Below are 27739 nucleotides of genomic sequence, written 5' to 3' on the forward strand. Positions count from 1 at the left end.
ACCCCATCCTAACTATATTCTGCCTCCTCCTCCAGCAATCGCACTCCTGAATTAAAATGCAGAGGCCAAAGGCCTTCCAATAGACCTTGTGTTAAAAACAGCAGCATAAAGGCTGGTCTTGACCCGCGTCTAATTCCAAATCATTATGAGACAAGAGGACCAATGGATACTAATGCCAAAGGAGTCCTTCACCTACCACCTTCAGTAAATCACATCAGAGCTGCTGTAGTGTATAACAATCTCTTACTTTCTCAGCCGCACTCTCTTTTGTGCTGAGAAAATCTGAATGAAGTAAGGAGCACTTTCTGCACCAACCTCTGAGCTAGGGAAGAGAGACTCGTTACAGAGATGGAGCCTCTTCTGCCAGAACGTGGAGGTATGAGTGTACTTCATCCATAGTTGACTGTATGGCACACTTCTCTGTTGATTTACATGCATTTACAGAGAATGTGAAAATAAAGGAGCGTTCCCCCCACTGTTTGTCTGCCAACACATTCGTGCTTGCATATACCATGTACCTTTTATGAAGGAAGTGATATTTTAGTAAGAGTATTCAGCTGAAAGCTCACACCATTTCCCAGGAAAATTGTCAACCAGATTGAAAAATGTTACCTACTTTGGACACTTTCCAGACCGTCTTGGGAAGATGTTAGCTACTTTATTTAGCTTGCCATCACCTGTTCTGAGTTGTGCATGTGCCCTTAAGAGACATGCACGCCACTAAAACTGGCTGCTTATGACTGTACATACTGACATCCAATAACATCATCACAGATACACTGCCCAAATGTCACCCTGCTTATTGCATCATCCCTGATTGGGTAAGATTACCCTTGTGATTAATTCAAGAAGAGGAAAAATTAGCACCCATGGTAAATCCATGCTACTAAAAAGGATTTTTTAAGGGATGTTTGTATATTTTCAAAGTGTATAGCCCAAATCCAGATAAAGTCCACCATGCTTAAGTCCCACTGAAATTAATAACAAGTTGGGGCTCATTTATGTCCCATCAATTTTAGAGGAACTTTAGGGTAACTAAGGTTGCAATACATGCACTCTTACCTGGGATTGAGTGCCATTGAGCTTAAAGGGTCTCATGTCTGAATGGACATGTTTAGAACTGCATTGCGAATTTCGTTGAATCTGTGCCTAAGTTTTTTTATTACTGCTTTTCCTTGAAATATCTACTGGCAAATATTCAGTGGAGCCCTATTTAGGTTACGTTTCAATCAAAGTATTGTAAATAAGAGCAAGGGTAGGAGCCTAACAGCAAGAAGACACAGCATTTTGAGTAAGGTAAAAGAAAAACCATTTCTTTCATGAACCAAGATAATAATGCCAGTTTAATGGAGGGCTGGACTGAAATAGGAGCAACTAGGAAGTGGGTGGTGCCGTGGTCTAAACCACAGAGCCTTGGGCTTGCCGATCAGAAGGTCGGCGGTTCGAATCCCCGTGATGGGGTGAGCTCCTGTTGCTCTGTTCCAGCTCCTGCTAACCTAGCAGCTCAAAATCACGCCAAAAAATGCAAGTAGATAAATAGGTATCACTCTGGTGGAAAGGTAAACAGCGTTTCCGTGCGCTGCTCTGGTTTTGCCAGAAATGGCTTAGTCATGCTGGCCACATGACCTGGAAAAACTGTCAGCGGACAAACGCCGGCTCTCTTGGCCAGTAAAGCGAGATGAGTGCCACAACCCCAGAGTCGTTCGTGACTGGACCTAATGGTCGGGGTCCCTTTACCTAGGAAGCCAACCAGTGTGGGACCCACAATGCTTCATGTGGCATATGATTGCTGGTTCTGACAAGAGTCGGATCCCTGAAAAATAATTCTAAAAGGCCCTCCCAGAATTCTCTGTGATGACCTGGGATTCTGAACCTGAGTGCTAGGAATCACACCTCATCGCTGACCTGCTTTAAAATGCAAGCTCATTAGAAGCCACTGGGATCTGCCTGCTTTTCTTGGATGGGGTGTGTGTGTGTATGTATGTGTGTGTGTGTCCAGCCTCCTAGCAGGTCACATAAAATGGTTTGCTCTGCCCCTGACCTTTGGTGAGTCTCTCCCTCCCCCTCCCTCTCTATCTCTCTGTCACTCCCTCTCTCCAACTTGTTTTCCTCTCGCTTTCCCTCACTGCCCCAAGACACCCATGTCTTGCCTTGTTCCCTAATCCACAGGCTCAGTTCTCATGGGGACAGCCTTGCCTAAGGCAGGAAAAAGACTTTCTATTAGCCCTGGATTATTATGACTGCTTGTCAGTGGCATGCGCTCCCTTCCTTTGCTCACTGATGAATATTTGCTACAATCAGCATTTTTAATGCTTCTCATTGCTGCGCCGCATTAAGAGAAAAAGCAAAAACTCAGCCAGAGAAGGTCAGCTATAGTTCATCAGCACCGCTTCAGAAACAAGAATATATTGCATTTGCATACTTATGCTGAAACTCTGTGCTAGATTTGCGTACTTGGAAAAGTTACTCAATAGATTGCAGTATTAAAAGTCTGGGGGAGATAAGGGGGAAAGCTGTGGTAGAATACTTTTAGCATCTCGGTTTCATTTTGCCTCTCACTTATTTTCTATGTTTCTCCTGAGGTGCTCCACTTTGTAAACACACATGTGGCCTTTTTAGGTGATTGACCTAGATTCTCTCCAGATCACACAGAGTTCAACACTTCTTTTTTAACCTGCTTTAGGCTCCGCCCACCCAAAATGGAGTTCACTTCACCCACTGAGGTGACTACAGTACAAAACACTCCAAGATTAGTGTTTGAAAACTTGCTTTGTGTGAAGAAGAAACATAACATGGGGAGGGGGAGGGGAATGCTAATTATTGCACTGAAAATAACGTCACAACCTATTATATTGCATTGGCATCACAAGGATGGTCAACGCCACTTAATTTCTGTAAAATAATTACAAAATTGGGGAATCTTTTTATTCCCTCCCTTCATGCGTTAAGATTTTGCAGGTTGCATTAATCTAGTGTTTTAGTTTGATAGCGGAAACACATCGCCTCTTCTGCAGCATGAAGAATGTTTTTCTTTCCTTCTACACTCTCTGCACCTGTTCCAACGTTATCATTTTGTTATTCTGCTACCTATAGTCCAGTTTTCACTTTGCTTGGCCATTTTCTTCCCTCCTTGTGGTGAAAAAGCTCAACCGTGCATCAAAGCTGACTGGTGATACAGTTCCTCCCTCCCCTGCTCACCCCCAGGGCTGTATGCACAAAGTCCCGGTTTTTTATTTAATTTGTTATTTCCACATAAATATCACTTTTGACCATTTAATCTCAAAAGCAGCAACACAACGAAACAAAAAGGTAAACTAAAATGTAAACACACATCTTTTTTAAGTAAAATAGAAAAGCATCTACAGTAAAAGATAGCATATCCGTATGAGCAAAAACTCTAGAGGCAGGGCAGAATATTGTAATTGCCCTTCTAAAAGGGCCAGAACATAGGTGTGATAGCTTTCTCCTTAAGGGGGAATTGCAGAAGCCACCACTGACAAGGCAGTGTTACTGGTAGATGACCATTTTGGCTCCTAAGCAGTGGTGGTAATACAGATCACTTTCATATTTTTTTATTTTTTTACAAAAAGCTTTACAACTTAACGAGGAGAAAAGAACAAGAAACGGAAAATCGGATTCTAATTGAAAGTGGGCATGTCCACACATTCCCACACAGCAGAAAAGGTAAACGCTAGTAGAACTGGCCCGGTACCTAGACTGATTCAAATGTAGGGTATCTAGAGAATGTCACATGACCGGTGTTTCCATTAGGAACATCCGCCTTGGCGTCCACCCTGAAAACTCAATACTTACTCTTGAACAGCTCTGGCTATAGAGAGAGCTGTGGATCCAGTTTCATTAACACTATCCAAGGTCACATTTGGCAGGTCGTCGTCATCACTGTCACTTTTAATTTGTCTGGGAGATAGGCCACGTGGGTCCATTTGTGCTGGGAAATAAAAGATACACAATGGATTAAAGTCAGCTTAGGGAACACCTCCAGCTAATTCTACTATATGCAATCATTGTACTCATTTCCCTTTACAGTGGTACCTTGGTTTAAGAACAGCTCAGTTAATGAACAACTTGGATGAAGAACGCTGCAAACCCAGAAGTAGGTGCTTTGGTTTATGAACTTTGCCTTGGAAGCAGAACACGTTGAGTGTGTTCCATTTGTAAATTGAGTTCCCCGCTGCTATGGGAAAGCATGCCTTGGTTTAAGAATGCTTTGGTTTAAGAACGGACTTCCAGAACGGATTAAGTTCATAAACCAAGGTTCATAAATCAAAGTACCACTGTACTTAAATATTCCTACCCCACCTTTTAGGCTTGTGGGGCTCCCAATCTGGCTCGCAGATATCTATAATGAATCAATTAAGCAAACAAAAAGCAACTAAACACTCTAACTTCCTGATGAGAACAAATGCAAAACATGTGGCGGGCATACAAAATGGTTAAAGAGTACTGGGAAATGATATATAATGAGATTAAAAAAATGTTTAAAAAACATTTCCCCCAAAACTAGAGGCATTCCTTCTGGGAATGGTACAGAGAGAAGTACCCAGGAGTCAGAATTCTTTTTTTTAACGTATGCCACCACAGCAGCTCAGATCTTGCTAGCCCCCAAATGGTGGGTGAGTGAGGACCCTAGTAAGGAGGATTGGCAATTAAAAAATGATAGAATATGCAGAGTTAGCAGGTCTAACAAGCAAAATAAGAGAGCAAGAAGATCAAGTAAAGGAAGAATAAGGGGAGAAAGTGGACTTAAATGGATATATAAGAATATACAGGAATTGTGGGAAAAATCAAAGGAACCAGGGAAGGGGAAGAAGGGAAGTTGTTGATTTTTTTATTATTATAAAGAAAGATATTAACGGTGGAAATTTATTATAAAGAAAGATATTAACGGTGGAAATTTGAATGCGAATGTGTTTTTGGAAATGGTAATAATGAAAATTAAAATTAAAAACAAAACAGAAATGCAAAACAATGTTGTGGCATCTCTGGCTAGCTTCTGAGCTCATTCTGCAATAGACACAAACTATCTTCATGTTCCCATACGCTGATATATGGAGACAAGTCCGTGTTGCATAGATAGCTGGAAATGTCACTCTACTGATCTAAGAACTAGGGTTAGGGGGTTGGGTTAAAAAAGTAGGCCTGCAGTTTGACCCTAAGGTATTTCCCCAGAAGCGGGTCCCACTTTGCTCAATGGGCTGATTCCTATTAAGGCAAAAATGGACCCAGCAACCCCATGTCTCCTCTTGGCTCTCCCGAACACCCAGTAAACAAAGATCTAAGACGTGATGCCATCGCATTGCCATGTTCCACCTCCACACTTCATTGCCGCTGTGCGGGCAGAGGAACTGAAAGCACGATGACCTCATGCCAGGCCTTTTAATTTAGGAGGCATTAATGGGGGAGAAAGCAGGGAGGTGAGCTGAGGCGGCTGCTTCTGGCAGCGGCCCCCACACTTTATGTATTCTTAGAACCGCAGACAGCAATTACATCTATAGCAATTATCTGTGCTGGTACTACAGAAAACAGCCACCCCTAGGTAACCTGGGCGGTAAGAGACGTGAGGCTCCTCACAATGGCAATCTCACGTGACAGGCAAAATACAAAACACAGCGCAAACGTGCAGTACTAAAAACAACACCCCACCTTTTAGAAGCCACAAATCACACCTGGAAAGAATGCTACCTTTTTGTGCACATAATTACTTTCAGATTTAGGTGGCTTGACAATAGAGATGATGAGAGCTTAACAAATGACGCAGCATTTAGCTCTGAAGTAATAAGGTTTAAAGGGACGCGGGTGGCGCGGTGGGTTAAACCACAGAGCCTAGGACTTGCCGATCAGAAGGTTGCCGGTTCAAATCCCCATGACGGGGTGAGCTCCCGTTGTTTGGTCCCTGCTCCTGCCCACCTAGCAGTTCGAAAGCACATCAAAGTGCAAGTAGATCAATAGGTACCACTCTGGCGGCAAGGTAAACGGTGTTTCTGTGTGCTGCTCTGGTTCGCCAGAAGTGGCTTAGTCATGCTGGCCACATGACCCAGAAGCTGTACACAGGCTCCCTTGGTCAATAAAGCGAGATGAGCGCCGCAACCCCAGAGTCGGCCATTACTGGCCCTAATGGTCAGGGGTCCCTTTACCTTTAATAAGGTTTAAGCAGGACTTAAATACAAGTCAGGCCAGAAAGAAATGTTAGCAAAGTGCAGAAAGCACAGGAATTCCACGGCAGATGTGTGTGTGTGTGTGTGTGTGTGTGTGTGTCTGTTTGTGTGTGCGCACTGCCTTGTTCAGGATCTTATCAGCAGGAAGCCATAGCAGAGTCTACCCACTCAATGCCATCTTAGAAGCACACGTAATCTGGTGAACCGGGTTCGCGTCTCCGCTCCTCCACATGCAGCTGCTGGGTGACCTTGGGCTAGTCACACTTCTCTGAAGTCTCTCAGCCCCACTCACCTCACAGAGTGTTTGTTGTGGGGGAGGAAGGGAAAGGAGAGTGCTAGCCGCTTTGAGACTCCTTCCAGTAGTGATAAAGCGGGATAACAAATCCAAACTCTTCTTCTTCTGCGGGATTTGACATCTTTCCGCAGGGCCTGCAAGACGGAGCTGTTCTGCCTGCCCTTCGGCTTACACTCACTCTGATCCCTTATATGGGATTTGGTATATAAAATTTCCCTTGGCTTTTTTGCTGGCCCATGTAGGACCAGCATGGATAGCTGGCTCGGGTGAATATCTGATGTTTCCTCCCTGTATGGTCTTGATTTATGGGCTACTACTAAAATGAGGATGCATTTTAAGCTGTATTTTAAGCCGTATTTTAATTGTTTCTTTGTTTGTTTTCTATTAAGTTTTATTGTAATTCATATTTGGTGTTAGCTGCCCTGAGCCCGGCCCTGGCCGGGGAGGTAAAGGTAAAGGTACCCTTGACCATCAGGTCCAGTCGTGACCGACTCTGGGGTTGTGCGCTCATCTCGCTCTATAGGCCGAGGGAGCTGGCGTTTGTCCGCAGACAGCTTCCGGGTCACGTGGACAGCGTGACTAAGCCGCTTCTGGCGGACCAGAGCAGCACACGGAAACGCCGTTACCTTCCCGCTCCCCGCCGGAGAGTGGTTCCTATTTATCTACTTGCACTTTGAGGTGCTTTCGAACTGCTAGGTTGACAGGAGCTGGGACCAAACAACGGGAGCTCACCCCGTCGCGGGGATTCGAACCGCCGACCTTCTGATCAACAAGTCCTAGGCACTGTGGTTTAACCCACAGCACCACCCACGGTCCCTGGCCGGGGAGGGTGGGGTATAAATAAAAATTTTATTATTATTATTATTATTATTATTATTATTATTATTATTATTATTATTCCCTAGAAGGGGGTTTGATTTATTTTTATTGAACCCTGTGGTCCACTACAATGCAAAATGGTGGCTCAGGGGGACCTGCAATGTCTCTAAGCCTGTGCTTGGTCCAGTAATTTGTTTTCAGAACAGTTCTTTCAGACAAAAATCCACTTCTGGTTTTCCCCAAAGCTTTTCAGTAAACCAAAAATGGGATAATTTTTTTGTTGATGATATATATATATATATATATATATATATATATATATGCAGAGACATCACCTTGCCAACAAAGGTCCGTATAGTTAAAACTATGGTTTTCCCAGTAGTGATGTATGGAAGTGAGAGCTGGACCATAAAGAAGGCTGCTCAACAAAGAATTGATGATTTTGAATTATGGTACTGGAGGAGACTGTTGAGAGTCCCATGGACTGCAAGAAGATCAAACCGATCCATTCTGAAGGAAATCAGCCCTGAGTGCTCACAGGAAGGACAGATCCTGAAGCTGAGGCTCCAATACTTTGGCCACCTCATGAGAAGAGAAGACTCCCTGGAAAAGACCCTGAAGTTGGGAAAGATGGAGGGCACAAGGAGAAGGGGACGACAGAGGACGAGATGGTTGAACAGTGTTCTTGAAGCTACCAGCATGAGTTTGACCAAACTGCGGGAGGCCGTGGAAGACAGGAGTGCCTGGCGTACTCTGGTCCATGGGGTCACGAAGAGTAGGACACAACTAAACGACTAAACAACAACAACATTGTCCAGTAGCACCTTAGAGACCAACTAAGTTTGTTCTTGGTACAGTGGTACCCCGCAAGACGAATGCCTCGCAAGACGGAAAACCCGCAAGACGAAAGGGTTTTCTGTTTTGGAGGCGCTTCGCAAGACGAATTTCCCTATGGGCTTGCATCGCAAGACGAAAGCCCATAGGGAAATGCTGGCGGTCAGGAGCAAAGACTTTCGCCCACAGCCGGCCTTCAGAAGAGGACCTCTTCTGAAGGCCGGCGGGGGGCAAAAGTCTTTGCTCCCCCCCGCCTGCCTCCCCCCCGCCTGCCCCGGGCGATCTTAAAATGCTGGCGGGCGGGAGCGAAGCGTTCGCTGCCGACCCCCAGCATTTTAAAATCTCCCCGTGTCCTGGGAAGATTTTAAAATGCTGGGGGTCGGGAGCGAAGCGCTGCAGACCCCCAGCAATTTAAAATCTCCCCGTGTCCTGGGAAGATTTTAAAATGCTGGGGGTCGGGAGCGAAGCGCTGCAGACCCCCAGCATTTTAAAATCTCCCCGTGTCCTGGCCCCGCCGCCCCACTTCGGAAAGCTCTTCCGAAGTGGGGAGGGGGGGCGGGAACACCTGGCCCCGCCGCCCCACTTCGGAAAGCTCTTCCGAAGTGGGGAGGGGGGGCGGGAACACCTCCCCCCAGCCTTCAGAAGAGGTCCGGGGACAGACTGTCCCCGGACCTGGTCTGAAGTCGGTTTCCCTAGGAACGCATTAATTGATTTTCAATGCATTCCTATGGGAAACCGTGCATCGCAAGACGAAAAAACCGCAAGACGAAGAGAATTGCGGAACGAATTAATTTCGTCTTGCGAGGCACCACTGTATAAGCTTTCGTGTGCATGCACTCTTCTTCAGATACACCGAAACAGAAGTCACCAGACCCTTATATATAGAGGGTGGGGTGTGGTTTTTCTCAGGAGGGTAGTAGGAGATGGGTGATTGACTCAATGGGTATGGTAAACCTGTTGATGACTGTTAGCGACTGCAATCAGTCCTACAGGGAAAAGCATGGGATAGTATGCAGATGATTAGCATATGTAATCCAATATCTCTATTAAGACCAGGTCTCTCCATAGTTTGCAGTTTAGTGATAAATTGTAATTCAGCGACTTCTCTTTCAAGTCTGTTTCTGAAACTCTTTTGTAATAAGACAGCTGCTTTGAGGTCCTGTATTGAATGTCCTGGGAGACTGAAGTGTTCTCCTTCTGGCTTCTCTCTTTTTTGATGCTTATGTCAAATAATTGGAAAACAGAAACTCCCGTTGATCTACGCAAATCCTCCCCATCTATATCGCCCCACAAATGATTTCTATGGCAGACTTTCTATGGCAAAGTGAATCAAATGCTTTCCTTGTAAGGTGGCATCTGGGAGAAGCAAGTTTTGCAGTCTGCTGAATGTCCTAATGGGGCAATTGACATTTTTGGATCTCAGCAGTAACTCTAGAACTAATATATAAAGAAGAGGTTGCATGTGCATGTTTAAGGAAACACGCAGGTCTTCGTCGGGTTTACAATGATGCCAGATTGACACATTCCGTTTTGACATTAGAAAGTCACTCTAATATTGCTTACATTGGATTTCATATTTTAAAATGTTTTATGGTGGCTTTGTTTTTATTGTAATTTTATACTTCAGAGTTGAAATCCCTCTTGAGAAGGCTTAATTCTAAAGCAGGCATCCCCAAACTTGGCCCTCCAGATGTTTTGGGACTACAACTTCCATCTTCCCTAGCTAACAGGACCAGTGGTCAGGGATGATGGGAACTGTAGTTCCCAAACAGCTGGAGGGCCGAGTTCGGGAATGCCTGCTCTAAAGGGTGGCCTAAAAGATTTTTAAATGAATAAATTCCCGCATTGCAAGTGGCTGGACTAGATCATCCTTGGGGTTCCTTCCAACTCTCCAATTCTATGAAATAAAACAAATTCTTGGCCATCCTTTCATGGTGAAAATTTATTCCAAGTTGTCACAATCACATGGTATTTTTAAAATCCACTGTATTATTTTTTTAAAAAATGTTAATTTCCTATCAATCTCCAAGATATGGTAAAGCTGAGGTCTTCTTATGTGGGATATATATTGAAGAATTCTTCTACCATGCAAAAATACCTGCAGATGGCTTTGCACAAATTTATTGTGAATGAACGCGAGACTCGGGCCTAAGATTTAACCTGATTTAAGCCCTCCTGAAAGATAAGCTTATTCATCTGAAGTACAAAGGAACAAGTCCCAATCTCTGTTTACTGTAGATAAACAGGAAATACAGGAGGAGGAGAACATAAACTGGAAAAGACCCAACGGGAATCACAAAGATTTGATGACAGAGGCTTACATGGGGGGGGGGGGAGGTCAAATGCCTATCTCAAGAGGACTGAGCTCACCATAATCATCATTAGAATTATATTCGCAAAGGCACTCTATATTATCAAATCCTGTTGTGGCTTTATGAGGACCCTTGAAATGTTTGCTCTTCTCCTAAAAGCTCAATCCACAGATCTCCGTAATCAGACAGTATCAAATAGCATAGTGGCTTTGCCCTCCGTAGTCGCGAACAGCTGGGATATTCAAGCAAGGAATAGGCAAATGCAATTTCTTAAGAGATACTTTAGAATTTTAAGGCAATCTTTCTCTCTCTTTTTTGGTCAATAATGCCAATTGCCTAACTAACCTCTACAACAAATCATGGGTTGTTGTTGCTTTGCTGCGAAGATGTACGTGGCGACTAGAATCACTTGATTCATAGAACGTAAGAGACCATCAATTCCCAATTCCCCGTTAGCAAACTAAAGGGGGAAAACATCCTTCAGTATTAAAGCCTATTTGCAAATGATACTCTGTCAACTTCATCACTTAGCTGTGGCTTTAAAATGGCAGCTATATTATCTTGCCCTTTCTGAATTATGCAACTAATTATGCAGTAAGTTTGCTAATGCGGCAAGACGATCATTTCTTGGACACGGAGGCTGAATATTAACGTAGCTCCATGTGCAGGGAACCGCTGGCGGGCTGGGGGAGTGGGACTTCTAACAGAACTGTTGGCAGGCTGAGATGCTGCCTTGAAAAAGCAGGGCACACCAAACCTGCAAAACTTGAGAGAGCCTCCAGCTCAAACAGATTGAGGTTGAATCCTGACAAGACAGAAGTACTGTTTTTGGGGGACAGGAGGCGGGCAGGTGTGGAGGATTCCCTAGTCCTGAATGGGGTAACTGTGCCCCTGAAGGACCAGGTGTGCAGCCTGGGAGTCATTTTGAACCTGCAGCTGTCCACGGAGGCGCAGGCCAATTTTGTGTCCAGGGCAGCTGTTTACCAGCTCCATCTGGTACGCAGGCTGAGACCCTACCTGCCTGCGGACTGTCTCGCCAGAGTGGTGCATGCTCTGGTTATCTCCTGCTTGGATTACTGCAATGCGCTCTAAGTGGGGCTACCTTGGAAGGTGACCCGGAAACTACAACTAATCCAGAACGCGGCAGCTAGACTGGTGACTGGGAGCGGCCGCAGAGACCACATAACACCATTCTTGAAAGACCTACATTGGCTCCCAGTACGTTTCCAAGCACAATTCAAAGTGCTGGTGTTGACCTTTAAAGCCCTAAACGGCCTTGGTCCAGTATATCTAAAGGAGTGTCTCCACCCCCATCATTCTGCCCGGACACTGAGGTCCAGCACCGAGGGCCTTCTGGCAGTTCCCTCACTGCGAGATGCCAAGTTACAGGGAACCAGGCAGAGGGCCTTCTCGGTAGTGGGGCCCGCCCTGTGGAACGCCCTCCCACCAGATGTCAAAGAGAACAACAACTACCAGGCTTTTAGAAGACATCTGAAGGCAGCCCTGTTTAGGGAAGCTTTTAATGTTTGATGTATTATAGTATTTTAATTTTTTTTGGAAGCCGCCCAGAGTGGCTGGGGAAGCCCAGCCAGATGGGCGGGGTATAAATAAATTATTATTATTATTATTATTATTATTATTATTATTATTATTATTAATAATAATGCAGCCCACAAAATGCCCGGTTTTGCTGCCCAGGTAGGAATCCTGAAGTAGAAGTGTTGCTAAACACCTGGCAGGCCGGTCCAATATGTGGCTGCCTTCAGCTTAGACACGCAGAGGTTGTGCAAGCCTTCATACATACAGTGGTACCTCGGGTTACATATGCTTCAGGTTACAGACTCTGCTAACCCAGAAATATTACCTCGGGTTAACAACTTTGCTTCAGGATGAGAATAGAAATCGCGGTTTACCTTCCCGCCGGAGTGGTACCTATTTATCTACTTGCACTTTTGACGTGCTTTTGAACTGCTAGGTTGGCAGGAGCATTAGTGACAGCTCAATGTGTAGTTGTGCTTTGAAGATTTCTTCCCAAAAACCCAAAGAGTTTGCACCTGTCACGGGACTGCCAAGGAACGCCTTTGAGTCGGGGGGGAGGGGAGGAGAAGGGTCAGAGCGGGAACAGTCGCAAGGAGACAGAGCGGAAGTGACGGAAGGGGAAGAGGGAGAGAGCCAGGAGGCGGGAAGGCTCTCCACTGCTGAAGCAGAAACCCAGCACCGCATAGGGAGCTCAGGATCAGACGGAAAGCCTATGCCTTTGGCACAGGAAAGGAGAGGGTTAAAGCACAGGGGTCAGAGACGTCCCATGAAGCTCCCCCGCCTCTTCTGTTAGAGGAGAAGCAGGAGAAGACCACTCCCGAAATCTGAACCGGACGATTCGGATGCATGATTGTACCATGCTGCTTATACATACAGTGGTGCCCCACAAGATGAATGCCTCTCAAGACGGAAAACTCGCTAGACGAAAGAGTTTTCCGTTTTGGAGGTGCTTCGCAAAACGAATCTCCTATGGGCTTGCTTCGCAAGACGACAATGTCTTGCGAGTTCCTGCTGTTTTTTTTCCTCCCCCCCCTTTTCTAAGCCGCTAAGCCGCTTATCAGCTGATCCGATCAGCAGATAAGCCGCTAAAAGCCGCTAATAGCGCTAATCCGTCAATGGGCTTGCTTCGCAAGATGAAAAAACCGCTAGACGAATAGAATCACAGAACGGATTCTTTTCGTCTTGCGAGGCACCACTGTATGTGAAATAAAGAACTGTAATAGGAATAGAATTGCCCAAAAAAGACGTTAGATTGTTTTTGTATGCCACAACTGCAGCGAGAATTTTATTAGCCAAAAATTGGAAATCACAAGAAATACCAACAGTGGAAGATTGGCGGATGAGGATGTTGGACTTTTTGGAGCTGGCCGACCTGACTGGAAGAATCCGCGATCAGAAAGAGGAGAAATATCAAGAAGATTGGAAGAAATTTAAGGAATATCTAGCCAGATATTATAATATAAGTGGAAATACTTGCAAGGATTAAATTGGTTTAGGATTAAAGTATGTTGAATTGTATAATACTATGGATTGAGATTATGATGAAAAGAAAGGAAGTTAGTAATTTAAACTCATTAATTATATTAGAAAGTGAATATTGGAAAATTGCTAAAATGAGATTTAATGAAAATCAGTTAGGAAGGATTCGAGGAAGTCACTTAATAATGGAAATTAATTTGGATTCTAATTGGAAGAAATTTTATATGTTTGGGGTTTTTTATATGTTTTGTTTTTTGTGTTGTGTTGTATTTGTTATAAACTTGGAAAATTAATAATTTTTTTAAAAAAAGTAAAATAAAGAACTGTCAATATCTCTCTGAGTGAGCAGAGGGTGCTTATTGCGAAGAGCATACACAAACCATCACAGCACCCCACTGTTGTTTGCATATATGTTAGAAAACAGGTCAAAGTTTTAAATGTTCAGCTTTTGTTAGATCACGCCCAGTCTGTTTATAATCCTCAAACAACACAAATGACGTGCCTTGTGAATTGACATAGGGCCATCACAGTTTCTAATCATAAGCGAGTTCTGCTGTCAGAAATATGATGTATTGATTGTGCATAATTAGATTCATGCAACGCCCCAACAACAACAACTGGAAGACATCACTTGCATTTGTCTGCACACTGATTTGCTGGCATTCCCGCCCCCTCCACCCCAGTAGCTTACTCTAGACCTGGCTTTTCCATGATCTACCATCACTTTTAATTGTGCTGCCCTTTCTGGAGGATTTAGTGAAGTGGACAAACACTTCCTAAATATAGGATGGGACCAGAAAGCTCAGAGACCTAAAGATAAGCTGTGATTGAAGGAAATGTTTCGAGGTGAAAGGGGGCGATTTCCTAAATCACTGCTACTGCCCTGTCACTTTTCAATTACTCCAACTTGCCTTCCTGCCCCCGTTATCGGCTGGCAGATGAAAACTCAACCCCCCCCCCCAATGCATAAGCTGACATTTCCAATGAATATCTCCACCTAAAGACACCATCTATCACAAAGCAAATACTAACTACTCGTAGTACTACTTCTGCTACTATTGAGGCAGAACATCACCACCACAGAGACGCGGGTGGCGCTGTGGGTTAAACCACAGAGCCTAGGATTTGCCGATCAGAAGTTCGGCGGTTCGACTCCCCACGATGGAGTGAGCTCCCATTGCTCGGTCCCTGCTCCTGCCAACCTAGCGGTTCGGAAGCACCTTAAACTGCAAGTAGATAAATAGGTACTGCTCTGGTGGGAAGGCAAATGGCGTTTCCGTGCGCTGCTCTGGTTCGCCAGAAGCGGCTTAGTCATGCTGGCCACATGACCCGGAAGCTGTACGCCGGCTGCCTCGGCCAATAAAGCGAGATGAGCGCTGCAACCCCAGAGTCAGTCACGACTGGACCTAATGGTCAGGGGTCCCTTTACCTTTTTATCACCACCATATTATGCCACTGCTGAAATAATTTCACTGGGTGCCCATTAGCTACGTGCCCAGCCAAATGCTGCTTTGTTCCTTTCTTCAGGATAGGAAGATGCAATTTATGTGTCTTCTTAAACTATAGTTTTAAACTTGGTTTTATATGTGCAATTCTTTTAACTGTTTCACTCTATATAACTCTTGTATGTATTTTATTATATTAAATCGCTTCAGGATGCCTCACAGAAAATGAAATATTATTGCTGCTGCTACTAAATGTCTCTCAATATGTTCAAACAAACCCATTTTTGTTGTAGGTTGAGCCTTGCATTCAAGTTATATTAAGTTTTGAGACAAGGCCTAACCTTAAATTGAACCTATGTTTGTTATTTGTTTTGGAGAAGGTTTGCAGCTTTGAAATTAACCCAAAGCAAAAAGCAAAACAAACAAACAAACAAACAGCAGAACACTGTGGGGGTTTTGGTATTGGTTACTGTTTTTAAAATATCCCATTGAGTTTAGAGAACAAACATTTGGCAACAAATGGGAACTAATCTCATACAGAAAAAAAGTTTTTTATATCCTGAAGGAACAAACAAGGGTTGGTTCCCCCCCCCAATGTGTTTGTATAATATTCATATCTATCGATATCCACATCACTGCTAAACACAACCTTATATCTGGATTTCCTCCTCAACTTTTCTAGACACCAGAACTGAAATGTAAGATAAACAGCTGGGATTTCTATATGCACAATTAATTCTTGTGTTGGCTAATATGTCTTCGTAGACTTATCAATTGCATGGCTGGATTAAACACATCATGAGTTGATTTGGTAACAGACAAAGACACTTCATTTATTGTAGTAAGAGAACACAGAACATTGGTGGAAAACTTTCTTAAAGAATAAGGAAGAAAAGAGACTTGGACTATTCTTTCCCCTTAAATTAATAATGTCAGTATTGGAATACCAATCAATAAGAAAGCACCATTACCTTAATAAACTACCCAAGTAGAGGAATAAGTGGTTCAATAACTGGCAGACACTATCTATAATATCCATAGGATGGGAAGTTGGGCTTGGGTCCAGGAGTAGCGGGTTTAAGTCTCACAGCTACTATGAATTTATAAGGTGAATTCAAGAATATCTGTACTCTCAGTCCCACTTCCCCATTTGAGGAAAGGGAATAATGACCTGTTTCACTGTGTGGATGAGCAATTTTGGACAAGCAACTTGCAGGTTTTGCCAAAGGCCTGTAATTAATGTAGGGAGCGATTTATGGTTTTCCCTGTTGTAACAGGACAGAGAGAAGGTTTGCATATGAGCAAAAGCTAGGGTACATTTTCCTCACAGTGGGGAATTTTTTTTAAGGTGGGGGTGCCCTTTCAAAATCAAAAGATCCCAATGATCTTTATTGTCTTTATCAACAACTTGGATGATGGACTCAAGGGCATCCTGATCAAATTTGCAGATGACACCAAACTGGGAGGGGTGGCTAACACCCCAGAGGACAGGATCACACTTCAAAACGACCTTGACAGATTAGAGAACTGGGCCAAAACAAACAAGATGAACTTTAACAGGGAGAAATGTAAAGTATTGCACTTGGGCAAAAAAAATGAGAGGCACAAATACAAGATGGGTGACACCTGGCTTGAGAGCAGTACATGTGAAAAGAATCTAGGAGTCTTGGTTGACCACAAACTTGACATGAGCCAACAGTGTGACGCGGCAGCTAAAAAAGCCAATGCAATTCTGGGCTGCATCTATAGGAGTATAGCATCTAGATCAAGGGAAGTAATAGTGCCACTGTATTCTGCTCTGGTCAGACCTCACCTGGTGTACTGTGTCCAGTTCTGGGCACCACAATTCAAGAAGGACACTGACAAACTGGAACGTGTCCAGAGGAGGGCAACCAAAATGGTCAAAGGCCTGGAAACGATGCCTTATGAGGAACGGCTAAGGGAGCTGGGCATGTTTAGCCTGGAGAAGAGGAGGTTAAGGGGTGATATGATAGCCATGTTCAAATATATAAAAGGATGTCATATAGAGGAGGGAGAAAGGTTGTTTCCTGCTGCTCCAGAGAAGCGGACACGGAACAATGGATCCAAACTACAAGAAAGAAGATTCCACCTAAACATTAGGAAGAACTTCCTGACAGTAAGAGCTGTTCGACAGTGGAATTTGCTGCCAAGGATTGTGGTGGAGTCTCCTTCTTTGGGGGTCTTTAAGCAGAGGCTTGACAACCATATGTCAGGAGTGCTCTGATGGTGTTTCCTGCTTGGCAGGGGGTTGGACTCGATGGCCCTTGTGGTCTCTTCCAACTCTATGATTCTATGATCTTACATGTTTATGTATGAGGCCAAATCTGTTAACAATGCAATTCATGCTCAAGAATTCAGCAACAGGCCAGGGCTTTATAAGGAAAGCCATTATCAGGATTACATCACTGAAACTTGAAATCCTGGAGATCTTGAATGTCAACATTTTTATGACTACTACTGTACCAGATATCCTGAATTATAATGAATCCAAGGCAGCTTAATGCTTAATACATCTTTGTGGACATCCCTCGCAGCTACCAAAGATGATTAATTCCCATAAACTGGGTTGGTATTATAGAACGGAAGCAAATCTCAGTCTATATTTGGAATAAACTCCCACACTCAAGGTGGGCGTGACTGCATTTCTCAGGATGTAAATTTACTCTGAAGCAAAAGCATTAAAAAAAAAAAAATCATACCAAGCAGTGAAAACCAAAAGAGAACGGGTAGAGGGTTGTTTTTAAAGCTCTGTGAGAACACTTGTTTTTCTTTATGCCTGGAAATACAGTCTGTTCGGGGTGAAGTATTGCCATATGATGGGAAAGAACCAAATTATTGAGTGTAGTAATAATAAAAGTAATAATAATACTTAATATTTACTTTTCCTAAATTGCTGGTTCCCAGAGTTTTTGATACCTGGAAAGTAGTCTTTTTTCTGGATTAAAACTGGAGGCATGCTGCGCACGCTCTCTCTCTCTCTCTCTCTCTCTCTCTCTCTCTCTCTCACACACACACACACACACACACACACACACACACCCTCAGCTAACATTGCTTGCAATGTTCTTTGCTCAGTCTGCCAGACAGAACCATACTTTCTGGGCATTGGTGATACTTCTAGAATTCCTCTGTGACTGCTGGCAGCATCTGAGAATGCTGGCTTCCTCTGGCTAGCTGTTTTCTCTGCCCATTTATTGTCAGGAAAAGGTGATTAATGCTGTGCTAGGCCTCTCAAGCCTGAGCAGATCTGATCCTGGTTTGCAGGCAGTGTTTAAACCACAGTTTTCTAGTTTGGATGTCACAGCACACTGTGGTTTAACAAATCAGAAAGCTTTTACTAAAGCCAGGCTGGGAAAACCCAGCCAGATGGGTGGTGTATTAATAATAATAATACAGTGGTACCTCTGGATTGATGCTTTTGAATTATGGTGCTGGAGGAGACTCTTGAGAGTCCCATGGACTGCAAGAAGATCAAACACATCCATTCTTAAGGCCACCTCATGAGAAGAGAAGACTCCCTGGAAAAGACCCTGATGTTGGGAAAGATGGAGGGCACAAGGAGAAGGGGACGACAGAGGACGAGATGGTTGGACAGTGTTCTCGAAGCTACAAACATGAGTCTGACCAAACTGCGGGAGACAGTGGAAGACAGGAGTGCCTGGCGTGCTCTGGTCCATGGGGTCACGAAGAGTTGGACACGACTAAACGACTAAACAACAACACCACCTCTGGATGCGAACGGGATCCGTTCCGGAGCCCCATTCGCATCCTGAGCAGAATGCAACCCATGTCTGCGCGTGCCACGATTCGCCACTTCTGCGCATGTGTGTGACGTTATTTTGAGTGTCTGTGCATGCATGAGCGGTGGAACCCGGAAGTAACCCATTCCGTTACTTCCGGGTCACCGCAGAGCGCAACCCGAAAATGCTCAAACTGAAGCTACTTTAACCCGAGGTATGACTGTAATAATAAGAATGTGAGAGGAGGAGGGAAGGGGAGAAGAGTGTTTTCTGGAGGTGATAAATTATAATCCCACTGGTGTAGCAGAAAATAATAGTCTACCAGTATCTCAACAACAGGATTTTGGAACAAACCACATAGTTCCTGGAGAATGAAAGCATCATCCCGCTGTTGGGCAGAGAAGTGATGCAGGAAAAAAGGTACAAAATTAAATGTACTGCTTAGCATTTCAAACAAATACAGGGAGATGTAATATAGTCCAAATGAAGCCCAGTGAGGTTAGACATTGTGCAGAGGTTTATTTAATGTACACAGAGCAGCTGTGTGAATGTGCGTTTTGCAGAAAACATGTAACTTCTCCTAGGCCTCATAATAAAGTACTCTCAATGCAGGGCAGATATACAAGGCCTCCTCACCCCAGCGCCCAACCCGCTTTCCACTAAAGGCCATTACAAATGGTTTGCGCTCTTGGAAAAATGCTCTGAGAACACCAATCAACTTTTAAATCAAAAACAGCTTGCTTTCTGATAGGGGCAGCAAAACTGGTCGATTTATTCCATAAAACTTTATGTACACAGCAGCAGCATCCATGAACTTAATGATCATAATATAGAGTCTACAGGGTAATTTTTATTGCAATTTATAGCAAGATTACACATACTCCACAGTTTTTCAGGCTTTATTGAGATTTTATGGGACTGTGCGGTTTAAGCAGTTAACTGTGTGCTCTTGTGCGATGGGAGAAGGTGGGGTTAGCTCCTATACATGCGTTTCGTTGCTAATCTACCATAGGCTATTAATTACTCTGTCCAATCAAAGTCATTATTTATAGTAATTTCACGAGCAAAATAATTTGCCAGGGGCATGCAGGATTAATAGAGGCTATGGACATCTGCAGAAACCTACCTACGTATAACTCAGATACACATCTATGAGGATGGTGTGATGTTGTTTTTCCACAGCAAAAACGTTAGACCTTTTTCATTTTAAATTGAACACTGTAGAACTCACACCCCATTTACAGGAAATCGAATTCTCAAGAGTGTTAAGACCTAAATCACATCAAGTATCTAATATATAACTGATTCACCATCCAACATAAAACAAAGCCGGGGGAAAGAAAAGCAATTACAGATTTGAACAACAGCAGGACATAGCTTTTTCTGAGCCCAGGTTTCTAGACAAGACACTTCTACATATCTAAAAGTGACCTTGACTCCTCCATTCTTGCACCCAACCAAACTACCATTAACTTCAGCCCACAAAGCTGGACCTTAAATCACACTTTCCTCAGCAGTCCACCTTTCTAAACATTCTATGACATCACACCATTTCAGCCAATAGGTGCCAAAGGCTTCACTGCTGCTACAACATCCCTCAATGAAACGTAACACTGATTTTTTAAAAAATCAAAAAAATCTACTGTAAATATCGTTAAAAGAGCTGCCTCTTTATATACTGCTAGGGACAACAAAGTATGTTATGTTCTGCTAGTATCTCAGGTCTTTATTCTGGGAGGGGACATCTATCTTCTCTACAGGGCTGGATTTAGGTTTGATGAGGCCCTAAGCCAGTGTTTCCCAACCACTGTTCCGCGGCACACTAGTGTGCCGCGAGATGTTGCCTGGAGGGAGTCGGGCGGCGAGAGGCGGGGCGGCAGCGGCGAGGAGAGGCCGCCCAGCGCGGGGCTCTTGCCGTCTGCCTGCCTGGCTGCCTGTGAGCTCGGCAGGCAGCGCCTCCGTCCGCAGCGCCCGCCTCGCGGCTCTCATTCCCTGCCCCTGCCAAAGCTCACCCAGCCAAGCCGCGCTCTCCTTCCTGCCTCGCTTTGCTGCCTCCTCCCCCCCCACCCCCAAAGCTTGGAGGTTCCCCGGCAAGGGGGAGGGGAAAAAATTGAAACTTACACTTTTGTGCGTCCCTCCCGGCGTGACGCTGCGCGCTGACGTCACGGGGCTGTAATGGTGGTGTGCCTCGAGATTTTTTTCATCAAACAAGTGTGCCTTTGCCCAAAAAAGGTTGGGAAACACTGCCCTAAGCTACTGAAGGTAATGGGGCCCTTCGTATGTCCAGCTGTCCTTTGTCAACAACAAATTGTCACTGTTTTTTGTGTTGAATATATGCTATATGGTAATTTATGGACCTAATAGGTATCTAAAGCCATTTGCACATAACAAAATATGTATTTTATCAAAGTAATCGTTGAACTGAAATACAATTAAGAAGAAGTATATTAATAGTGAAATACAATTAAGAAGAAGCATATTAATAGTGAAATAATTATTAAGCTCTAACTGAAAATGATTTTTTATTCATAACAAACTAGCAGGCGGGCCCATTAATTACATCATAGGAGCCTACACAACACAAAATAAGTAGAAAATAAGTGACATTCACCCTGCTTTACAAAGCTCGTGACTATTTGGTTCCCCCCTGTGAATAAACAGGCTAACTATCAAAAGGTGATTTTCTAGAATGATTTCTTATTTCTGTTTTGCAAAAGCAAGGCCATGCAGCCAGGAGGAATCTCACATACAGAACCAGACAAGGGAATGGTGAAAAGAAATTTTTGTGGAGTCTCTTCTGCTCAGACAATACAGCAATAAGGAAAAAAATGTTACCCTGAAAAAAAATCTGGCCCAGATAAAACCGTATATGAACATGCTGATTTTATGGAGCACTGGTTTGCTGGATAAAGTCTCTCACCTGCCATCTTCCCTGAGGTGTAGCCCTCCTAATTTCAAGTAGCATCTAAATAGTGGAATGGTGTAGGCAGGGCCAGTCACACAGGTCTTTCTCACCAGAGCATCTTTGTCCTTTGGTCCTTTATGTAACTATTCTCTTTAATTAGCTAAAGAAATCTCCTTAAAATCCATTTCTTCTGAAATCAAATGCAATTCAAGTTGCGGATGGAACAGTATCAAGCTGTACTAGCTTAGGATCACTTGGCTGATAATAAATTAATAAACGGCGTTTCTGTGTGCTGCTCTGGTTCGCCAGAAGCGGCTTAGTCATGCTGGCCACATGACCCGGAAGCTGTACGCCGGCTCCCTCGGCCAATAAAGCCAGATGAGCGCCGCAACCCCAGAGTCGGTCACGACTGGACCTAATGATCAGGGATCCCTTTACCTTTATGTCTAATAAACTGTTTTGTTATCACATCCTTAAAGCTCGCTAAGACCAGAGCCAAATCCAGTGTGAGATTTTCCTCTTAGTTCGAGCAGATGTTTGGTGCAACCAGCACGCAGAATACTAGCTGGGTTCCACTGCTATATGAACCATTTCTTTATGCCGCAGCGTGAACACAACCGTCATCCCTATCCAAACCTGGAGGGCTATTGCTTACTCTCAATCCTTGAGCTTGCACGTGGTGCTGGATATAGTGGGAATTGTAGTGCAAGCCTGCAAAACTTCTGACCAGACACATTGAATGCAACCCTCCAAGTCACATATAGTGTTGCACTAAGGGCTTGATGAATCTCCCAGTTTTGCAGCTGCCTGGGATTCCAAAAAAAGGGGGGGGGAGGTGTTGTCAAGAAGCCAGCAGTTCACAATACATGGCTAGGAGAGTGTGTTTGTCTATCATGGGTGGTCCTCTATCACAGGTGGGGATGGCCACCAAAGTGAAAAGCTTAAAAGGAGGATTAGGCAAATTCCTGGAAGGGTGAGGCGATGAATGGCCACAAGCCACAATGGCTCTGTTCTACCTCCCCTGTCAGAGGGCGTGTATATGCATCTGAATATCAGTTACAGGGAATCACAAGTGATGAGAGTGCTCTTGCTTTCAGGTCGTGCTTGTGCGTTTCCCATGGGAATATCTGGTTGGCCACTATGAGAATACGGTGTTGGAATGGCTGGATTGATCCGGCAAGGGTCTTCTTATGTTCTAGAGCAGGGGCATCCAACTTCCAAGGGTCTGAAATCTACTCACAGTATTTAAAAAAACTGGCAGTGATCTACCCATTGTCAGAGTTGTTGAGAGCTTTTTTAGGAAGTTGTTGAGCTTTGGGGGGGGCATTTTGGTGGGGTCCAAAGATCAACCAGGAACACCCCACGATGGACCAGTAGATTGCAATCAACCTGTTGGACAGCCCTGTTCTAGAGCATCCAGAGGCGCAACAATGCCTGGCTCGCTGACTCCATCATTGCCAGCATCACATTCTTAAAGCTCCAGGAGGCTTAGTTTGGTGAGAATTGAATATACACTTCCAGAGTTAACACTGGAATACGCTAGAGGGCTGTGAAAAGATTGTGTCCCCGACATTTTATACTTGTCTACCCATGTACTGTCTGAAACAAAAGGGGCACATTGGTTGCCAGATGTGAAATAGATTGGGTATCATTTCCAGCTCTCCTACTCCACTATTGACTCTATATTACTGGTGACTTCCTCAGGGAGGGAGGAAAGCACAAGATGACTGGCTGTGACATCTTCCATTTCACAAACAAATTGGGACTATTCACACACACACACACACACACACACACACAAATGCACCCTACTTGTATGAATAGAGGAGCGGGGAAGAAGATCACTGCCACTGACGTTTGCAGGACACGGCGAAAGTTGTTGAAGTTTTTTGGTTTACTTGCCAAACTTCTGCCTCCCGATAACGTTTGAGAAAATCCAGACATATGGAAGCCCATACTAATCCCACCCCCAACATCCACAAGCCACCAACTCTTTACCGCCCGTGTCCACATATTTGGTGCAACATCAGAAAGAGGAGCTTATATATGGTACAGCTGTACACATGTAGTAGGCAGTCTGATCAGGAAGCCTGTATTATCCAGATTAATAATCTGGTGGCCAGCCTATGTCCCTTTCTGGGATTCTGCTAAATACACAGACACTGAGGGAGCAATCCTGTGGCATGATCTGCTGGGATGAGTGGGGTTAGGATCCAGCAGATCTTCGGTTGAGCTGGATGGTTCCCAGCGCAATGGTAGAATTTAATTTGGAGTCTCCCCACTACTGTATTTTAATATTTGGTTGGAAGCCGCCCAGAGTGGCTGGGGAAGCCCTGCCAGATGGGTGGGGTATAAATAATAAATTATTATTATTATTATTATTATTATTATTATTATTATTATTATTATTATTATTATTATTAGCAGTTGCCCTGTAGACACTCTATCATGCTAGCCCTCTGGCTTAATATGTGATATTTTCCCATGCTTCTCCAGTTAACAAGTGTTTGTCTCCAGTCTTACATTTCCACATGCAAGATAGGAAGGAAAAGCTCCCGGAGGCTTGCAAAACGATTGGGTGTTCTAATAGTAGCATCAGCTAGTCTGGGCTTCACCCTTCTTAAAATCCAAGTACATTTCACGCCTGGGGTGAGTGGGGATGGGCACCGTACCTTTGACATGACTTCTCCCATCCTCCAGTAGCGGTACTACGATAGTGTTGTTCACATTCCCTGGTGATCTCACCGCTGTGTAGACCACGGGTACCGACTGCACCACGACTGGGATGCGATGTACGTGACTCATTTTGTTGGTCTGTAGGTTCATGGGGCTGGACGGGGGTACTGGGTGGATTATGTGCAAAAACTGCTGCCCTCCAACACCTGATGCCACGAGCGGGCCTGGCGTTAATACTGACGGTGCAGAAGACGCTGAGGAGACGGACGTTATTACTGTGGGTGATGAAGCTGGCCGACTAGAGGATGTTGAAGTGGAAGAAGGAGACGATGCCGAGGCGGTGATGGACATAGGCGAAGACGAAGCAGCGATGGGGGATGACCGGGCCTTGTTTATCGACAAGTCCACTGGCTCAGTTTGCGTTTGGAAATGGTCTGTGGACAAGGAGTCTTCTTCTGGATCTGCCTTCATGCTGTTCAGCAAAAGGGGTACAGCTTCCATATCTGGGTAACTGTGAGAGTTTGGAGACTGTGGAAGGAAGGAAAGGGAAACAGGCCATTACCATCTAGGAGCCAAAAAAACCCCCAAACACTCGGATGATAACAGTGTGTATGTTTATTTTAAGCATCATCATTGAAATGAAGGGCAAGCAGGCAAGGAAAGGGCGGCTGCTTCAAAGAGGCCCAACGTCAGGTCCTGATAAAGGGTTCACTGGGGATCATGTCAGTCACTGCCTCTTTTTATTTTTTATTTTCAGCTTTTCTATTAAGGAGGTGCACTAGTGGCACTCTGAAATGAACATAAGGACATGGGAAGCTGCCTTAGACTGAGTCAAATCATTGATTCATCCAGCTCTACATTGGCTGGCAAAAGCTTTCCAGAGTTTCAGGCAGGGAACACTTGCAGCCCTCCCGGGGGAATCAACAAGAGACCCCCTGAGTACTCAACAAGAGACTACAGCTACCCACCACTCTCATTTTCCCAGAATGCTTCTGAGCTGGGCTGAGTACCATTCTCTTGCTGCTCTAGTAATTTTTTTTTCTTCCTCTGGATCTGCCTTCAAGCTATCAGGGTATGAAGGGTAACTATAGAAGTTACCCCCCCCCCAAATGGGGTGCCTGTATTCGCTAATGCTGTCTCTGTTTACAAGGAGGGTACCACAGTGGTGAGGGGGAGGGAACAGATGAAATATATAACAACAACAACAACAACAACAACAACAACAACAACAACAACAACAACAACATATTTATACCCCGCCCATCTGGGAGGCTTCCAACAAAGATAAAAAATACATTAAAACATCAGACATTAAAAACTTCCCTAAAGAGGGCTGCCTTCAAATGTCTTCTAAACGTCAGATACTTGTTTACCTAAGTCCCTTCTTACTGACTTTTGTTGTAATTGTATTGTTTAGCTTATTTGTTTAGTGAATAATAGTGCTTTATAGATTGTAACTGTTTTACTGATGATTTGATAATTATTCTATGATCTGTATTGTATTTGTGATGTTTTATTACGCTCCATTAAGTTATTGCTGTGTATTGTTTATAAGCTGCTTTGCGATTCATTTGAATGAAAAGGAGCATAGAAATATCATAAATCAGCCCTGTTTGCAAGTCGAAAACTGTTGCATTTCCATCTCTGAACTAGGTGAGCTCCATCTCACATTTTCCACTGGTGGCGCATGGGCACATCAGCCCTTAGCTTGTCACTAGTTTATTTCTCCACTCTGCTTGTTCTTCATTACAATAGAATCTCATTACAACACAATGTCATTATCCAAACATTACCAGAAAGTTCTGAGGAACAATCATTCATGTGAATTAATCATATTTGAATATTTCAAATTAATTAAGCCATTGTGAACATCTTCGTCAACAACTTTTTTTTTTACAGAGAAGTCTCAGAACATCAGCAGAGATGTTTTCTTGTACCACCTCGCTGCAGATGTGAGCTGTTTTTAAGGTGAAGCTGTTTCTGTTGCTGCATTGCTAACACCCAACTCGTATTTACTCAGAAGTCTCTTGTATCCTTCCTTACCCCCTATTTAAACAGTTGATTCATTTCACTTTTACCCATATCTGTACATCATGTTCCAAGCTGAATCACATCCTCATATTCAGTGGGAGGTCAGACTCCCTTCTCAACATTGCAGATGGTGAACGTCAACTCTAGTTGCAAGTGTTTCTGCAAGTTTGTAAGGCGTTCTGGGAGGAATTTGGGGCCAGATTTTCAGGAGCGATAAGCACATTAAGGCTGAAATCACAGCCCACATAAACCTCAAAGGTTTAGATTCTCTCCATAACCCAAGCCTACACAAAGCTCTAGAGATGATGTGAAGATAAATACAAGCTAGACTTCGAACCCCCAGCATTGTTGCCAAACATGAAATGAACAGAGCTGCCCCCAGTTGCAAATAACTGTGCGTCTAGACTAGAGACTGGGGATCATAGATTTTCAAGGGTTGTAGGTGGTATGATAAAAGCATCCTTGCCTGTGTGTGTATACACTTCCAATCTCATCACCATCTCATCATCATTTCTGATGAAATGGAATTGAGGGTTTACAGTGTGGTCGAATGATGCTCAATCTGGAGAACTCCAGATTCTGTTGGAGTCCTACTCCCATCAGCCCAATGTTCTGGGATGATGACAACAGACTCCCAACAGCATCTGGGAACACCACGTTGGCTATCTTCTCTATCACAGTCTTCTCTTTGAAGGTGTCCTCTCTTTGAGGGCCATCTAGTCCAAGTCTGGTTTGCAGATAAGGAACCATAAAAAGTGGGAGGTCTTGGAGTGGCCCAACAACAACTATTGGCACTTAGTCTGAGCAAGCGCACAAGTCATCTAGTGTCTATAGCATTCTATGCTTTAAATAGTTAAAGCATAGCAATTATTTCTAAATGTGTGTCTATACATATAATTTACCATACAGTGGTACCTCGGGTTAAGTACTTAATTCGTTCCGCAGGTCCGTTCTTAACCTGAAACTGTTCTTAACCTGAGACACCACATTAGCTAATGGGGCCTCCTGCTGCTGCCACGCCGCCGGAGCCCGATTTCTGTTCTTATACTGAAGCAAAGTTCTTAACCTGAAGCACTATTTCTGGCTTAGTGTACTGTGTAACCTGAAGCATATGTAACCTGAAGCGTATGTAACCCGAGGTACCACTGTAAACAAATTTGATGCAAAATGATGTCCTCCCCACTTTTTTGAGTGGGGAATGTTGCAAATCCTCTTTTTTGGCAATGGATAACTGGCCACAACATATAGGAGCAACCTAGCCTGAACTATTATGGCCAAAATAGGGTCTGTAACATGTTTATGTCTTTGTTTTATGTCCTACAGCCTCTGTTCAGATTGAGCAAGACTCAAGGCCTTGATTCCAACCTTAATTCAGAATCCAGATGCACTTTCTGGACACCCCCCCCTGCAAATCAATCTCATTATTCCATATAAATTATGATGGAGTGCTATTTTCACATCTTTAAT

The 27739-nt window shown here is 44.0% G+C and overlaps 1 protein-coding gene across 3 annotated transcripts in view; it reads right to left on the minus strand.

Annotated features, from left to right (window-relative positions):
- Positions 1-27739, minus strand: part of KLF12 (KLF transcription factor 12) — a 239365-nt gene that overhangs the window by 82669 nt on the left and 128957 nt on the right. For all 3 annotated transcript variants that reach the window (XM_081198571.1, XM_081198569.1, XM_081198570.1), the window contains exons 3-4: positions 24238-24769; positions 3814-3949 (exon numbers count right to left, since the gene is read on the minus strand). In XM_081198571.1, the coding sequence (XP_081054697.1) occupies positions 3814-3949; positions 24238-24769 (668 nt within the window). The remainder of the gene's footprint in view (positions 1-3813; positions 3950-24237; positions 24770-27739) is intronic.

The sequence above is a fragment of the Podarcis bocagei genome (genome assembly GCF_964188305.1).
Source record: "Podarcis bocagei genome assembly, chromosome: 6".
In the NCBI taxonomy this organism is placed as follows: Eukaryota; Metazoa; Chordata; class Lepidosauria; order Squamata; family Lacertidae; genus Podarcis; species Podarcis bocagei.